The 18,543-nt window shown below is 44.6% G+C and overlaps 1 protein-coding gene across 1 annotated transcript in view; it reads left to right on the top strand.

The window, feature by feature from the left end:
* Positions 1-208: 208 nt before the first annotated feature.
* The window catches only part of GPR149 (G protein-coupled receptor 149), a 41,813-nt gene continuing 23,478 nt past the window's right edge, over positions 209-18,543 (top strand). The window contains exons 1-3 of the mRNA XM_081862402.1: positions 209-2,055; positions 8,165-8,357; positions 12,837-13,291. Of these exons, the coding sequence (XP_081718528.1) occupies positions 1,096-2,055; positions 8,165-8,357; positions 12,837-13,291 (1,608 nt within the window). The 5' untranslated portion in view covers positions 209-1,095. The remainder of the gene's footprint in view (positions 2,056-8,164; positions 8,358-12,836; positions 13,292-18,543) is intronic.

Here is an 18,543-nt window from a genome sequence, read left to right as displayed (position 1 = left end):
ATACAGCCTTTATGGCTTTAACACCAAGCCCGCTTCCCGCCACCCTTTGCTTAATACCCTCCCTGATGAAGAGTTCTGGAGACCTCAAAAGCTTGCTCACTATTTCGTGGCTTCATGAAAGCATTGCTCTGTGTGGATTTTATGTGGATGGCTACTTTACCTATGCTGCCGGGGAGTTGGGGGGGGGGGAGAGAGAGAGAGAGAGAGAGAGAGAGAGAGAGAGAAGTGCATCTAACGTGCCCTAAATGTATCTCAAAAGCAGCATTTTGGTGTGGTCCAGAGTACATCCTTTTTGGCTAAATGGCATCCCCGCGCGCCCTTCTCCGTGGTGAGCCAAAAGTACGGCGCAAGCGATAGGAATGGCATTGCTGAAGGTTGCAGCTGCCTGGAGCCTCACCCGGACTTGGGAGAGGTGACATTTCTGGCTCGCAGCAGGTCTCTCCTTTTTTTGCGCTGGATGGAAGTGTCAGCGTCGAGGGCGTGGCTTGGCGAGGGCGCGCCCCTCTTCCTTGGCTCCTGCTCGGAGAGCCAGCTCCGTTGAGAAAGACACTTTCCTCTCTTCTGCTCCCCGGCTTCTATCTGACTCCTCCCTCCTGCAGCTCTGAATAGTGCAGAGCGAGCCAACGAGCTTCTCCTTTTCTTCCCCCCGCTGCTATAGTTCCTTCTCAGCCGGCAGCGTGAGACCGAGATTCTCCTTTCTTTCCACTACGGCACGTTTTCTGGTACCTGCTGGACGCGTCTGACTTGCAGAGCTAAACTTGATCAAGAGGATCCGGGACCCATTCAAAAACAGAGGAAATCACGTTGCCTTATTTTCTTGCATCTTTTTCTCCCTGGCACTTAATGCTCCTTTTTCAAACCATGTGCTCTTTTTCTCTCTCTCTCAAGTGACAGCTTGGCTGGGCTTGCTTGACTGCATCCTAAAGCAGGTCTCCAGGAAAAAGGGTGCTGGACAAGGGATCTCTCTATGCAGTCCAACAAACTTGGTGGAGAAGATCAGAAATTCACCGTGAAGCCAACAGTTTTTGTGTCCTCAGATGACAACTCCCAGAATTGGTGGGAAGGCAAAATAACACCCCACCCATCCCAAGAACCATGTCGGTCACTCTGAGCAATGTCTCATCAAACGGGACGAGCCACCACGGGATTATGGATATACCCAAAGGGCAGAAGCCTTTGAATCTCTTCCTTTTCTGCTTGACTTTTATCATCACGTTCACCGCCCTCTTGGGCAGCATCTATTCGCTGGTGTCTCTGCTGAGGATGCAGAGCAAAAGTACTGTATCCATGCTGGTGACTTCTTTGACAGTGGACGATCTGATCAGTGTGGCGCCAGCAACCATCTTCATGCTCAAGCATTGGTTGGATGAGATGCTCCCCCAGAGCTTGTGCACGGCTTCGGCGTTGCTGTACTTATTCCAGGGCTTTTCCAGCAATCTGATGGGGTCGCTCATAGTTTCTTATAACTTCTACAGCTTAAGCAAGATGGGAACCGGCCAAGGGGCCACCAAGAGGCCGGTCAGCATGGTCTGGGCCGTTCTCACTATCTGGATGGTCAGTCTGCTAATCTGTATTTTGCCTCTTTGCGGCTGGGGTAGCTATGCCTCCACCCCTTGGGGGTGCCTGACAGACTGCACAAGCTCTTACATTTTATTTCTCTTTATCGTCTACTCGCTGTGCTTCTGCCTCCTCCTCGTGCTCTCCATCCCTTTAATTTATCAGCTGCTGTGTTCAGATGAGCAGCAGCATCTGTACGACGATTATCACCAAATTGCCAGAGGCTATTTCTCCCCTGGGTCGCCTCCGACTGGCAGCCGTCACACCCCTTCCCTCTCTCCGGAAGACACTGTGAGCAAAACCTTGAAGCATTTCCAAGGTGCTTGTCCAAATGCTGACCTCAAAGTTAGGCAAAGCCCAGTGGACCATTATGGATTGGATCGCTACGGCATGCAAGAGGGGCCCTACAACAGCCGAACCCTCACTGTGGAATTTGCTCAGAAGCGCTTTTCCCTGATTCTGGCGCTGACCAAAGTCACACTTTGGCTCCCAATGATGGTAAAATCAAACCAACTTTCTTTCTCTATTTGTAATGTTCTGGGGGCTGGGGGGGGGAGTTTTGGATGAAATTTAAAACATGCCATTGAACACAGAGCAAATGAGACAACTTTCCCATGTAACTTGCACTGGACATCTTCAACACCAGATAGTCCAGTTAAAAGTTACTGGGTTGTTTGCTTTTTAATCATTTTATCCTGTAAGACCATCAAATCAGCTACTAAGAGTTAAACGGATTGCCCACCAGAGATTCATTGCATATATTATTGTCATTTCAATCAAACCCTGTGCTGTTAGTATGCTGGCAAATCCTGTATCAGCAACTCTTAATTATTTGAGTTCGCTGAGTGTGCAAGAGCCCCCTCCATTCATATCAGTGTCTTCTTATGGAAAGGGCTGGGCTTTTAATTGCACGTTCTGATTATCTAGATTTGGGTGAATAGATTTGTATTGCACATATGTTTTCATGGGCATCGACAAAGGATCATGCCAAACCAAGGCTCCAGCTAATTACTTAATTGACTCTAGTTTTATGCTAGGGTAAGCATTCTACGAATAAGCATTGCAGAGTGAGTCAAACAAGAAAACTACTTGGAAGGGCAGGCCAAGGGCTACTTTTTCAAGCAACTGGACAGGCTGTGGGTTGACTGCATGAAATTAATCAGAGCATCTGCAGAATCCTCCTTTCCTGGCTCTGAGGCACACCCTTTGGCAGTGGGTTGCCAGAGGCTGTAAAATGGAAATGTGTCTCAGAAGCAAAGGTTTGTGTGTTTGCTTGTGGTTTTGTAAATAGTGAGAGCTGCTGAAAACTGCTTTGCTTCAGGGTGCGGATAAGTGCTATGTGACACCTGTGAAACTCACTCAGGGCCACACACAGCACATGCAAATGCCTTTGACTAAGAATCCTCTGCTTTAAGTTTTCTCTTCTTCTCCAGTTCCTTTCCCCAAATTCACCTTGACCCTGAAGCCTTTGAGTTGACCTTCAAATCATCCCCCCAACTGTGACTATGGTTGAATTTCTAAGCATACTTTCCTGGGAGTCAGCACCATTGAACGTGGTTCCCCCCTCCCTCTGTGGCCTCCTCACCAGTGAGATTTAGACTGTAAGGTTTGTGGCAGTAGGTACCTTCTCTTTTCCTTGCGAAACGACACTCATTGATGGTACTGTATAAGTCATCTATCATCATTATCAGGGCCATCATCTGAGAGGTGTGTTTCTGTCTCCTAGCATTACCTCAAGTGGACTTTTATTAATAGCCTCAGGGTCAAAGCTACTTCTCTGCCAGAGCAAAGGCATCAATATTTATTGTTTCACTTGAAGCAACTGACACAGATGGGAGTTGCACTGGAACATTTGCTTCTCAGCATATGTCAGGATTCAAAGTCACAGAGCTCGCCTTCGACAGATTCCAGAGGAACAGGAATGCTGGTTTCAAGCTGCACCAACATTTTAGAGACCAGCAGTGCAAGAGACCAGAAGCAAGCCCTGATGGGTTCCATGGGGCACACGCCCAGGTAAGCCTAACTGGCTTACAACCATGTATCTTTTTGGAGATGGCAACCTCATTGTGTATCTGTGCTTCAGAGCCAATGCCTATTGAAACCTGCATTCTTTTAAAATAGGGTTAACCACTGTGGTGCCCTATAGATGTAGGTGGGCTACTGGCAATGTTGGCCTGGGCTGATGGGAGTTGGGAATCCAAATTATCTGGAGGGCACTGTGGTGTCCATCCCTGTTTTAAAATGCCACAAATATTACACTGTTACATATTTAGAGTGTACCGGGAGTTATTGAAAATAAAGGCTAAGGTTATGCATAGGCTTTCAAGAAACAGTGGGCTATCAAAAACTGTACTGCAGCAGGTGCATTCCTAAGAACCAATGTTTTAACAGCAACAACAAAAGATAATGAGCATACAGAAGTCATGCGATTCTAGAGCCTGAATACAATACAATGCAGTGAGAAATTGGAGATTGTAAATATACATAATGGAACAACCCACATAATCCTTAATACAAACCCCAGAAGACACAAGCAAATGTGTGGATAAATTCTGTTCTGAATTCAATTATTCCTCGTGGATTCTTTAAAATAAAAGGCAACTTCACACATTACCTTCGGTGTACACATGTATGATTCAAGGTGGTTTAAGTGTGCCTGTGGCAAAGGGGTGTGTACCAGGAGCAGGGGAGAGATAAGAGGAAATAATACACATGACACAGAACCATGGCAGAAGATCAGCCACACACTGTATCAAGTACAGCTTGACTGAGGAAAGGCATGGGATTCTGGCGATCTTGTTCCAGATGCAAAATGCTGCCCGAAAGCCTTGACCACACCAAACTACTACATCATGATGGGAGATGGGCAGGAAGCCAACTCTGCCAACCACCAATGCTATTCCTGTGATAGATAGGTAGCCGTGTTGGTCTGCCATAGTCAAAACAAAATAAAAAAATTCCCTCCAGTAGCACCTTAAAGACCAACTAAGTTAGTTCTTGGTATGAGCTTTCGTGTGCATGCACACTTCTTCAGATACACTGAAACAGAAGTCACCAGACCCTTCTAAATAGTGGGAAGGTGGGGAGGGGTATTACTCAGAAGGGTGGTGGGAATGGGTGATTGGCAGATAGCTGTGATGAGCCTGTTGACGACTCTTAACGACTGCAATAGGTCTTACAGGAAAAAGCAAGGGGTGAGAAGGTGAAAAATGGCTTTGTCATGTATAATGAGATAAGAATCCAATGTCTTTGTTAAGACCAGGTCTCTCCATGGTTTTAAGTTTGGCAATAAGTTGCAATTCAGCAGCTTCTCTTTCCAGTCTATTTCTGAAATTCCTTTGTAATAGAACAGCTACTTTGAGATCTTGTATAGAATGTCCTGGGAGATTGAAATGTTCTCCTACTGGTTTCTCTGTCTTGTGATTCCTGATGTCAGATTTATGTCCGTTTATCCTTTGGCGTAAGGTTTGGCCTGTTTGTCCAATATAGAGAGCTGAAGGACACTGTTGGCATTTGATGGCATATACAATGTTAGACGATGAGCAATTAAATAGTCCCGAGATGGTATGTGTGATGTTGTTGGGGCCAGTAATGGTGTTGTCCGGGTGTATGTGGCAGCAAAGTTGGCATCTGGGTTTATTGCAGGCTCTGGTGCCAGTGTCCGTGTTAAGTCTGGTAGTAGTATTATTGTGGGTTAGGAGTTGTTTAAGATTGGGTGGCTGTCTGTAGGCAATGAAAGGTCTTCCTCCCAGAGCTTGAGAAAGAGAACTGTCATTGTCCAGGAGAGAAAGAGAACTGTCATTGTCCAGGAGACTATAGCTCTTCCCAACGGGTGCAGTAATGGTGATATTCAGAAACAAAGATGGGCTGCTCTATGCCCCATAGCCCCTTAAGATGTGGGTTTCCCAGTGTGAGAGATCATGGAGCTCTCCTCAAGTTCCTCTGGACCAAAGTTCCTGCCTAACGCCTTTTTGCATCTGTAAGGTAAAATCACAGCTGTGACAAATAGTGCCACAGGTATGGTAGAGTTAAATGTAGGTTCATCAAACAAACTAGCTGCCAAGACAAGCCAGTTATGAACAGGAGAACATAAGAAGAGCCTGCTGGAACAGGCCAGTGACCCATCTAGTTCAGCATCCTAGTCCAACTGGATGCCTGTAGGAAATCCAGAAACAGAGCCCAAGCACAAGAACAGTATCCCCTCCTGTGGTTTCCAGAAACTGGTATGGATAAGCATTGCTACTTCCAACTAGGGAGGCAGGGGATAGCCATCATGGCTTGTAGCCATCAATAGCCCTCTCCTTCCTGAATCCATCTAATCTTCTTTCAAAGCTATCTAGGTTGGTGGTCATCATTGCCTACCAAGGGAGCGAGTTCTATATTTTAACTATGCACTGCTGCTGCATAATGGAGTACTTTTTTTAACCTGTCCTGAGTCTTCAGGGACATGAACCCTGAAGAATCATGGTTCTCTATACACATACGGTATATCCACACACACATGCATAGAGCCATTTACAAACTGATGTTGATTGCATGTTGGCTGGGGAACGTGTCCAACGGGCTTGTCATTCACGAGAGCCTCTCCATTTTAAACACTTCTTGTTCTTGTGGAGAAGTTGGTAAAATGTAGGCTGGATGTAGTTACTGTTAAGTAGATTTGTAGCTGGTGGAGTAACCGAAACCAAAGTGTGTTCATCAATGGTTCCTTGTCATCCAGGTAAAATGTGGGGTGCCCCACTGCCACAGGATTCTGTCCTTGTCCCATTGTTGTTCAACATCTTTATAAATGACATGGATGAAGAAATTGAGGTGGATGCTCATCAAATTTGTAGCTAACACCAAGCTGGGAGGCGTAGCTAATGTTGCAGAAGGCAGAATCGGGATTCAAGATGACCTTAACACATTGGACAAATGGGCCAAAGCTAAAAAAATGAATTTCAATAGGAGAAATGTAAAGTTCTACACTTAGGCAGGAACCACCAGCTACACAAATGTAAGAGGGTGAGGAACACCTGGCTTACTAGTAAGGGTAAAGGGACCCATGACCATTAGGTCCAGTCGTGGCCAACTCTGGGGTTGCGGCGCTCATCTCGCTTTACTGGCCGAGGGAGCCGGCGTACAGCTTCTGGATCATGTGGCCAGCATGACGAAGCCACTTCTGGCGAACCAGAGCAGTGCACAGAAACACCGTTTACCTTCCCGCCGGAGCGGTACCTATTTATCTACTTGCACTTTGACGTGCTTTCGAACTGCTAGGTTGGCAGGAGCAGGGACCGAGCAACAGGAGCTCACCCCGTCGCGGGGATTTGAACCGCCAACCTTCTGATCGGCAAGTCCTAGGCTGTGTGGTTTAACCCACAGTGCCACCCGCGTTGGCTTACTAGTAGAACGTGTAAAATGGATCTAGGGGTCTTGGTAGACCACAAGCTTAACATGAGTCAACAGGGTGATGCAAAAGCAAAATAAGCTAATGCTATTCTAGGTTGTATCAACAGAAGTATAGTGTCCCGATTAAAGGAAGTCATAATACCACTCCATTCTGCCCTGGCCAGACCACACCTGGAATACTGGGTCCAGTTCTGGGCACCACAATTTAAGAATATTGGACCTAAGCATAGGCTATATTGCAGAGATGAAGAACCTCCATCCCAGGGGCCTAATTAGGGTCACCAAGAGTCAGCTGCTTGTAACATCTGTATTACACATTCCATTGGTATGACACTTTCAGGCAAGACTTATTCTATTCCTCCAAGGAACCAGACTTACCAAATTTCAAAGACACAAAGAAAAGGCTCCTCATTTTATTCTATTTCTTATTTCTCTTCACTCCTTCCTGTAACTTGTCAGAAAGTTGGTTATTTCTCTATGTCAATAAAAACAAATATGAAAATGAACAAAACAAATGAGAAATGAATAGGCTGTGCACTCAGAATTCATTTGTTTGACTCTCTATGTGAATAAAACAAATGGGGCTCATTTTTAATTTGTTTATTTTAATGAATCCACACACTCATGCATCACCTGAACAGGGCTAGAGTCTCACATTAAAGCAGCTGCTCCCTCCTCACAAAACTCAGCCCGCAACAGATTGGACACAATCCAGCAAAAACATTTAAATGCCTGGTTGATTTCAGTAGGAGTGTTATGTCCATGCTTAAATGAACATGATTTATAAAAGCTTAATATAGTGCAATCATATGTATTTTGTAAGTTCTATTAGGTTTGAAAGGACTTTTTTTGCAGATGATGGGTCATATCCAGCCCTGCAGCTCTTCTGGCAGAAAGAACTTATGTGCATGCAATGGAGCTTTATCTTTCTTGCCAGTCTCTTCCAGTCTCCTGTGCACCCCCAAAATCAGCTCCAGAGTGTTGGGGGACTGTTGGGAGCAGATTTGTGTGTATATAAGAGATGAGACGGAAGTCCCATTGCAACAGTGGAACTTTGCTGGAGCAGCACTATCTACGACCCTCTGTGAGCAACTGAGAGATGGCGCGCACAATTTTCCATTTACCCTTGTATGGTTTGTTTGTTTTTATTCCTTTTACTCATAGTAACAGACAACTAGAGTGTTTCTAATTTCTTTGAAACGCATCTCTCTTTCAGATTCAAATGGTTGTTCAGCACACTGTTGGGTTTCAAAGCCTTTCCTTTGAGATATTCAGCTTTCTGCTAACGCTGCTAGCCGTTACTGTCACCCCAGTATTTGTCTTGTCAGAACACTGGAGTCACCTGCCTTGCGGCTGCATCATCAACTGCAGAAGGAATGTCTACACTGTATCCTCAGAGGAAGGCAAAAGTAAGTACAGAAGGATGATGGGAAGGGACTGGAGGCTAAGCGTCTGATTCTGCCTGGCCCTGAACAACTTCCCCTTCCCAGGGAAAACTGTGCAGTTACAGCTTGTTTCATCAAAATCTGGTCCACATGGTGCTTTCATGTCCCTTTCTTCTATTATGTGAATGGCTGTTCAACATGAACACCACAAAGCTAGGAATATGTGGGTTTCACCCATGGTAACTTCCTTGATCCCTCTGGATCTGTGGTAGAGCATTTGTTTTGCATGCAGCAGGTCCCAAGTTCAAACGAAGGCTAAGAAGGCCCAGTCTCTGAAGCCCTGGAAAGCTGCCTCCAGATACTGCAAAGAATATGACGTTAGATAGACCCAGTGGTCTGACTTAGCACAAGATGCTTTCCTGTGCTGCTTCGTTTGAAATCCCTGAGCTGTCCAGTTCTGAACAACTTGTAACCAACCAAGTCAAACACAGCCCATCAACAATTTTGGATGCCTCCTCACTGATAAACCTGGCTTTTAACAGCAACTACAAGGGGGAGAGGTCATCAAGTACTTCAGACCTTCAGCCCCAGTGTGTGGCTGGTGGAAGGGCAAGGCCGGTGAGGATATGATGAAGGGGCAGGGCTAGCAAGCATGACCCCACTCTCCCCTGCATGCAATGGTTAAGCACATGAGAAAATCAACAAGACAGAGCTATAGTGAAGGTCACCCAGTGAGCTTAATGACTGTGCTGGGATTTAAACATTTGTCTCACTGATTGGTCTCACTGATCTGAGTAACACTGTCTACACTGGCTTTTTTTTTAGGTGTAGATGAGAGAGCAGCAGTTTGTTTACTTTATTAAATTTATATCCTTCCCTAAGGAGTCCAGGGCAGGACACCTCAGTGTGTGATCTTTCTTCCTCCAGAAGAAAGCCTCTCTTCTGGACAAGGTGACTAGATTGATGCTTCAGTGTCCCAGCTCCATGTGCATGTGTCCCAGCTCCATTCTATGCATGTAACCTCAGAATCATGGCTATCTACATTTAAGGAGGATATCTTATATATAAATGTGCACAGTGGACCATTCGAAGAGTTATGCTGGATGAAACCAAAGGCCTATCTAATCCAGCATTCCCACAGGGGACAAGCAGATGCTTTGGATAAGCCCACAGGGACTCTCCTGTTGTTGTTCCCCAGCAACTGGTCTTCGGAGGCATGGTGCTTCAATAGCCATTGATAACCTTATCCACAAATCCCTCTAATTCCCCTCTGAAGCTATCCAAACTGATGTCCATCACTCCCATCTTTCGGGTGCGGATTCTATAGTCTAGATATGTTCTATGTGAAGAATTACCTCCTCTTGTTGGTCCTGAATCTCTCAACATGAACTCCCACCTGCAGTCTTTATAGGCAGCTCACGCAGAACAGAACATTTTTCAGTAGTTTGACCAGGGTTGTTACAAAAATCTTCTTGAAAATGGATCTATGCTTATGACAGAGATGACTTTTGCTCTAAATTGATTCTTCCTCTGGATCTTTCAGAACCTGTTTCCCCAACTACAGTGTTTGCTGTGTGTCAAGAAGCAATTTGTTCCTGATAGTGCTTTGTAACAAACTGGCTCTGGCTCTGATACAATATTTACAAAGTGAAATATGTGACAGATGGCAAAGCAACGATTACCTAATTGTTTCGAAACTGAATTTTCCTTTTGTTTTATTTTTTACCAAGAGCTATTCTATCTCACCAGGACCTCATGCAAAATATTTACCATGCAGAATTAAGCAACTTAAAATATAGCTCATGTGCCCAGTGCCAGAATGACCTTAATATATTTATTTAGAATAATTATAAACCACCACCACCCCCGCCCCAACATAACCAATCTCTGAGCATGGTACATACAGTACCAGTGGGCATAGTGTGGGGGGTGCGGGGGGCCTGGCCGCACCAGGCGCAACATCTGGGGGTTAGGGGGCGCAAATTACTTGCTGACAACCCATGCTACGCCACTGTACAGTACAATTAAAATTCATCCAGAATGAACAACCACAATAAGAAAACAATTTAATAACTAAAGCAGATAAAAGAAATAGATTAAAATCCTCAAGGCACAGATTCTTAACAACACAAGTGAGTTGTAAGAACTAAACAGCTAATGTTCTGCAAATGTCTGGGCAAAGCAAATAGGTTTTTTGCTTGATGCTTGGTAAAGAGGAGGTGCCATGCATACTGCTAAGGCAGGGGTAGCCTAAGCCCCAAACCCTTGTCCAATTCCCAGGGGGATCACATGCCAGGACTGGGTGTGGCAAAAACTGGGTGTGACATTGCATGCATGCAGACACAGAAACACACATACACACCACTTATTGGCTGATCCATGCAAATCTGTGGGCGGGAGGCAGGTATCAGTCCCTCTCTGTTCATAAAAATGACTGATCTGATGTATCAGATTTGTATCCTCACAAGTGCACTAATCTCTCTGCATTCCAATGATGTGCCTGCTCAGTTTCTTTGTTCTTTCTGCTGCTGCTGCAGCTACCCAATATGTAGTTTCTTGGGTGAGCAAAATAATTGCAAGGGAGCCCAGATCAGGTCAGTGATCTGGGGGAAGGTAATGGTAAAGGGACCCCTGACCATTAGGTCCAGTCATGACCGACTCTGGGCTTGCGGCGCTCATCTCGCTTTATTGGCCGAGGGAGCCAGCGTACAGCTTCCGGGTCATGTGGCCAGCATGACTAAGCCGCTTCTGGCGAACCAGAGCAGCACACGGAAATGCCCTTTATCTTCCCGCCGGAGCGGTACCTATTTATCTACTTGCCCTTTGATGTGCTTTCAAACTGCTAGGTTGGCAGGAGCAGGGACCGAGCAACGGGAGCTCACCCCGTCACGGGGATTTGAACCGCCGACCTTCTGATCGGCAAGTCCTAGGCTCTATGGTTTAACCCACAGCGCCATCCACGTCCTTGATCTGGGGGTTAGCCACCATCTAATTAGCCACTAGCAGTAAGAAGGACCTTATGAAAGCAAAAAGCCCACACTATATTTCTTTAAGTGGGTTCTTTTAGCTTGCTTCTATTTCTATCCCACTCTGTTCCAAAGACTGGGAATGATAAACAATGGTGATGGGGAACCTGTGATTCTCTAGATATTGCTGAACTACAACTTACAGCATCCCTGAACAATGGTCATGCTGGCTGCGTCAGGTGGAAGCTGTAGTCCAATAACAGCTGGAGGGTCACAGGTTCCTATCCCTGGTTTAAAGCTTTGATCCAGAGATTTTCTGCATGCAGCATAGGGCTATCCATATAATCCCTTGCACATCTAGCCTCCAAACAGGTAGATGGTGCTGTTGATTTTGAGAACAGCACTCACTTGCTTGGATATGTGGAGGTCTGGGTTTCATTCCTTCCACTTCTCTTTTCCTTTGAGGACAAATGGGGTGGGGAGATGATGCCTCTGACTAGCAATATCATAAGCAACTTCCACAGTTCCCAATCCTATATCAGAAACATTGTTGGATCCACCCTGCGAAATGCCTGCGAATGCAACTCCAATTTTCTGCATGCTTTTCTTAATTCTGAAGAGATGCTTCCATGTGCCTATTACCCTTTCTGAATCAATGCCACAAAGCAGATGTAAAGGATCCGATTAAAATTAGATTAAAGCAGTTCAAATGCAACAGATGCTAAATGTGAAACCATCTGCTGACTTAAGCCACACACACCTCCAAAAAACCAGGCAAGATAAGATTGAAATGGCAAACAATGGATGGGATCCAGAGTAAGTTAGCTGCAGTGTTCCCACTGAAATCAGTGGGTTTTAAGTCATGCCTGTCTAGTTCCAACCTAATGTTTATAATTTTGCCTGTTTTCACAGTTCATTCTGTTAAGTAGCATGCTACACTAGCCCTTGATCCAAGGTGTTAGATCCACATACCTGAATTTAGTTCTCACTGAAATCAACAGGACATGTGACTTGCCTTTTAGTAGTCTTATGCATACCAACTCCACGTCAACCAGTTCAAACTACACTCTGCTGACTCTCCTATCATGATGAGCCAGAAAGTTTGTTTTCTGTTTTGCATGTTATCAGCTTTCACGTGCTGGGTCCTCCAGAAAACAGAGATCAAAACTACTTCTAATATCTGGAAAATCACTCTGTTCTCTTCCTGAGAAAATGAGTCAGCTAATATTGGGTAAAGCCAGATATAAGTTCCGGGTGTGGTGGAAGTAGCTGGAAGACACATTAAATCCATTCCAAGGTATATGCATTCAGGGCAAATAATGTCTTCACCCTTAGAACATATGTCTGTCTTCATTTAGCATTGGTATTTAAGCACTTGGAACATTAGTTGGTTTCTAAAAATATTGTGTTAAAGTGTGCAATGCAATCCAAATTTATCCCATTTTAGGGTATATGGTTGTTGTTTTTAATACCAGTATCTGCCATTTGCACTTCCTACCAGCTATTTTTAATGCAAACACTTCTTTCCTTTCCTTAGCCAAAAGAAGAGGCTTTGAATTCAATCTGTCATTCCAACAAGGTTATGGAATCTATAAGATATCTCATGACAACCATCACAGCGACGATGGCAACTCTATATCATACCACAGCTTGCTCAACTATGACTGCGAGAATATAAGAGAGACTCAAAAGGACTGCAACAAAATTGAGTTCAGCACCATCTCCCTGGAGGACAGCTCCCTGCTTAAAGAGAGCACCAAGTGCAAAAAAACTGTTGGTACAGACACCAAACAAGACCTTAACAAAGATAAGCTTATGGATTGCCTGCTTTCTGACAAAATGGGAACGTATAAAAAAGAAGAGGTGAGGAATATTGAGAAGTGTGCTTTCTTTGAAGAGAAGGAAAGAAGGCTTTCTCATGAGGAGTGCCGAAAACCAGAACTCTCCGACTGGGAGTGGTGCAGAAGTAAGTCGGAAAGGACCCCACGGCAGGTAGAGTCTTTCCTTGTTTGAAATCTTATAAAAGTATCTACTTATATGTGTAGTATGTGATGAATAACTTGAAGGCTTGGTGGTCTGTGCCTTACTTCTATGTTTTGCAACTTGTGCATCTATATGACTCAGATTTATGTGAAAAAGAGCCACAGTTGAGCCAGTGTACATCAGCTTCATGGAATGTATTCCTATTTATTTCACTGGCAATAAATAAAGCCCAAAGACTTTGGTTTACCAGCATTGCAGGTAGGGTAGAGCTATAGTAAGTATACTTTATCCTGGAGTCTATTCTGGTACTTAGGATGCAAAGAGGGGGAGAGAGAGAGAGAGAGATGGCGGGAGGGAGGGAGTGGGAGACTACTAATTGCAAACAGTATTGTTAGCATGAGTGTCATCAGCCATGGGAGGTAGAGAAAGTGCAAAATCATTATGGGATATATATATATATATATATATATATATATATATATATATATATATATATCAACCACAACCTCTTGCACAGTATCACCACTTCCTCTCCATCTTTTGGGCATGACTTTCTTTCATGTTGTTCTTTCATTTGTTTGTTTGTTTGATCATATGATCAAAAGCAAGGGATTTTGCTAGTCGCAAATCTGGTTCCTTGACAGGTGGAGTGGATAAATGCTTAGAAGATAGCAAGGAGTTCTGCTTGCTTCTTTGCAATGCATCACTATCACCTTGAGAGGTGTCCACTGTGCTTTTAGGTCATGTAGTCCTTGAGTGTACACAAGTCCTGCCAGTCTCTCCTTACTTCCTTGCTTTACTGTAGGGTTGCCATATCTCGAAGAGCAAAAAAGAGGACAGCCCAAGCTGGGGAAAGAAGCATGTGGGCGTGGGCACACGTGGCCACTGTAGTGCTCCCCTTTCCCTGGCTCAGACTGGCAGTGGCCATGGTGTGCAAAGCAGCCCATGTCCAAACCACCCGCACCTGAGCCTGAGCCGCCTGGCTCAAGCTGCTGCCAACCCGAGCAGAGGCAGGACCCCAGCTCCTACCTGATCACCCCACTGCAGTCCTTCTGCTTCCAGGGAACAGTGTCCTCCCAAGCATGCACATGCCCCCCCCAAAAAAACCCTAAAATAAAAAAAAACCCAGAAAACCTGGACATTTCCTTTAAAATGTTAAAAAAAACCCGGATGGGCATGTTGGCCTCCAAAAAGAGGACATGTCCAGGTTTTCCCGAATGTATGGCAATCCTTATTTTGTTGTTGTTGTTGTTTAGTCATTTAGTCGTTTCCGACTCTTCGTGACCCCATGGACCAGAGCACGCCAGGCACTCCTGTCTTCCACTGCCTCCCACAGTTTAGTCAAACTCATGCTGGTAGCTTCGAGAACACTGTCCAACCATCTCGTCCTCTGTCGTCCTCTTCTCCGTGTGCTCTCAATCTTTTCCAACATCAGGGCCTTTTCCAGGGAGTCTTCACTTCTCGTGAGGTGGCCAAAATATTGGAGTCTCAGCTTCAGGATCTGTCCTTCCAGTGAGCACTCAGGGCTGATTTCCTTAAGAATGGAAACCTTTATTTACTGTTCACCAATTTCAGTGCCTGGTTGCTACAAACCACCATCTCTCTTTCTTATCTTCTAATTGAAATAATCATATTTTCTCATGATCAGTGTATAGTGGCAAGTGCAGGAGCTCATTATTACAGTCCCCATAGCAGTCATCTGGGTTCCTCCACTGTTAGACACCCCTACCCCCAGTACATACCCAATTTATTAGAAACTGCAATGCACTTTGTTCTGAGTCCATTGGTTCAACTTATAAACCACATGGAGCTGCAACGCAACTTATAGCTTGCAATTAGAAATGCAGACAATTTTGCAAAGAAGTGTGGATCCATGAGCTAAGATGAATTAGGAACTCCATCAAAGGAAAGGAATATCCAGGCTCTGCTTGATTCTTTTCCTCATCAACGGACTTCTGATATGCTAACCTGTCACAAACAAACTTGAAAGTCTCATCATCACCTCATTCACTTGTTAGAGCAAAGACACTCTGTGAATTTCCCTGACAGTGGTTAACATTCTCCTTTCCCTTCCTCCCCCACAACAAACACTCTGTGAGGTGAGTGGGGCTGAGAGACTTCAGAGAAGTGTGACTGGCCCAAGGTCACCCAGCAGCTGCAGGTGGAGGAGCAGGGAATTGAACCTGGTTCACCAGATTACGAGTCTACTGCTCTTAACCACTACACCACATTGGCTCCCTATCTGAAGCAGGCATGGAAGCAAGGAAGGACATTCATGCACCAACCAGATTATGCAAGATCGTTGCTATTTAAGGGGGTTAAATATTCAAAGAAGTAGTGTAAGTTTTTAAAAATGGTTTTCACCATTGCTTTTTTCCCCTAGAAGAATAGGTGCTGGTACTCACCATGAAGTTGTTACAGTAAGTGCCACACTTTTTAACAACCAAAAAACGACTTGTGTACTCTTGAGTACCTCCTGAAAAGAAAGCCCTGGTTTTCACCCAGAGTTCAGCACCCTGGACAGAAATATTCTCTGCAATGCACTCCTATTCACGGATACTCTGGTAACTACAAATTAATGATTTAGACCTAAAGACCAAAGCACTTTCTGAGAATACATACTGGACTCAACAACCATCTTTGCAAAGAAAGCCCAATACTTGCTGTGCTTGCCGCCTCTGCATATCTATCCTCCTCAGAAATGGTGTTTGCATTCCTCAAGCTGTGAAAGGGCAAGCCAGGGCAGATATTCAAAGTGAGGGCTTCATCTCATGTCTATTCATCTTAGCTTTTTATGAACCTCTCCATATGTATTCTCATGAATTTCTGGTACTGAGAAATTGAGCCAGACTCACCTCACCCCACCACAATTACCTTCAGGTCAATTTGTTATTTTTTTGTTTGTTTATCAAAATATTCGTATTCTACTATATCATAAAAAAATGTCAAGGTGATTTACAGAAATGCGTGTGTGGAATTAAAACACACAAGCCTTTAAAAGCAAAGACCATCAACTAACCATGATGGGGAAAATGTTCTCTTTAATTGCCTGAATAAGCCTGGCAGTGTATAATTTTTTCAGCAGGCATTTAAAGGTTGAAACAAAAGGTACCTTCTGAATCTCTGGGCTGGGCTGATGACCTTAAAGGCTTGGTTTTTTCTTGTTGTCAGGTGAGCCTCATCAACTCAGGGGACAAAGAACGATGCTCCTGCAGATTACCTCAGTGATTAAACTGGGATGTAAAGGTTTCAGCAATTCTTAATGTACCTTGGACCCCCCATTCCCCTCACAATTCATCTAGAAAATTGAGATCAAAACTACTTATTTGAGGGGAATGGCGCCTCCTGATGACTCTCAGCACCCTTAGGGAACTACAGCTCCCAGAATTCTTTGGGGGAAGCCCTGACTGTTTAAAGTGGCACCATGGTGCTTTAAATGTATGGGGTGAATATGGCCTATGATAGCTTCATATGAATAAATGACTGGGACGCATCAGTGGGAAGATTGTTGATGTTCTTGGGTTATACTTGTACATCTTGTTGGCCATTGTGAGAAAAGGCTGCTGGATAAGCTGTGCCTTTGGCCTGCTCTCTTAGGTCTTTATGCCCAATGTGTGATGTCAAAACTAGAAGGCAGGTTGTGGGGTTTAATACCCCTGTGTGACTATATCAATAGGAGTCACCAGATGTTTTGCAACAACAAGCCTTTTAACTTGAGATCTTTCCCGGTCTGCAGCTGTATTAGAATAGTTTCAATGATGTGTTTATTGTTTCATTGGGAAGAAGGGAGGGATATAAATTAGCAGCAGCAAGAATGCCCAATGGCCTCGGCCCAGTGTACCTAAAGGAGCGCCTCCACCCCCATCATTCAGCTTGGACACTGAGGTCCAGTGCCAAGGGCCTTTGGGCAGTTCCCTCACTGTGCAAAGTGAGATTACAGGGAACCAGACAGAGGGCCTTCTCAGTAGTGGTGCCCACCCAAATATGAAGGAAATAAGCAACTATCTGATTTTTAGAAGGCATCTGAAGGGAAGTTTTTAATGTTTGGTGTTCTATCATGTTTTTAATATTCTGTTGGGAACCGCCCAGATGGCAGGGTATGAATAAATTGTTGTTGTTGTTGTTGTTGTTGTTGTTAACCTTAGCTCCTTGGCTTCTACAACCAGTTGGTGCCAAGATAGGTCTGAGAGCACATGTAGTGGTTAGGATGTTGGACTAGAACCTGAGAGCTCAGGGCTCAAATCCCCACTTGACCATGGAGCTCACTGGGTGACCTTTGGGCCACTTACTGCCTCTCAGCCTAACCTACCTCACAGGGTCATTGTGGGAATTAAATGAGGGGAAGAACCATGCATGCCACACCTTGAGCTTCTTGTAAGAAAAGATGGTATATAAATGCAATAAACAACAACAACAACACAAACTGGTGTGTGTAGCTAGCCTCTTCTGCCCTAGAAGTGAGGGTTATCCTTTCCTAGACAAAGTTTTTTTTCTGCCTGCTTACCAGCCTTCCCTATTCCCCTGGCATGAACACTTGACATTTTCCAAACTGTCGCCCAGAGCCCTGTTGTCATGCCCTCATGCTCGGCAAGTTCTAAAGTTCAGGGCTTCTATCCACAAGGTCCATTTGCTTCCTGCATCCAGTAGTAGCTGCCAGACTGCCTGCCACAAGTATGACATTTGATCTTTTGAACAAACTGGGGAGATGGGGGGAGGGTGGGAATCTTGCAAGTGCCAAAAGCAGAACTGACTGCTGTACCCTAGGGCTATGGCAAGACGGATGAACCAAGTATTTCAGTATTATTAATCACTGTTTTATTACTGCGGTAAATTCCCAAGAATATGATGTTTCCCTTACTGCCAATTCCTAAGAGCTTTCTGTTTCCAACTTTTGAGCAAACGCTTGTTAGTGATATGGAGCGAAGCGAGAGACTTGTTCTTCAGTGACATGCACAAAAGCTGCTCTGCTTCTAAATGCTAGAGTCAAAAGTGCATTGATAGCACATATTAGGGGCGGTTTTAAATAGTTATTTTCAATGCAGCACAGAAATTAAGAATGCACTGCTGTGTCCAAAGGAGGGTTCCTTTTCCAGTCTGCATGTGAAAGAGAGCCTTGGACTGATTTCATAATAACACTTGGCTAAGCCTTCAAATACCACATGACTTGGTATTGTTGTTATCCTTACAACGAGCCTGTAAGGTAGGTCAGTATTTGTATCTCCATAAGTAAGACTTGCCCCAAAAGATTGCACTGTAGCCTC

This window comes from Podarcis erhardii, assembly GCF_964252035.2.
Source record: "Podarcis erhardii genome assembly, chromosome: 5".
Classification (NCBI taxonomy): domain Eukaryota; kingdom Metazoa; phylum Chordata; class Lepidosauria; order Squamata; family Lacertidae; genus Podarcis; species Podarcis erhardii.
This window is presented reverse-complemented; position numbering and strand designations above follow the sequence as displayed.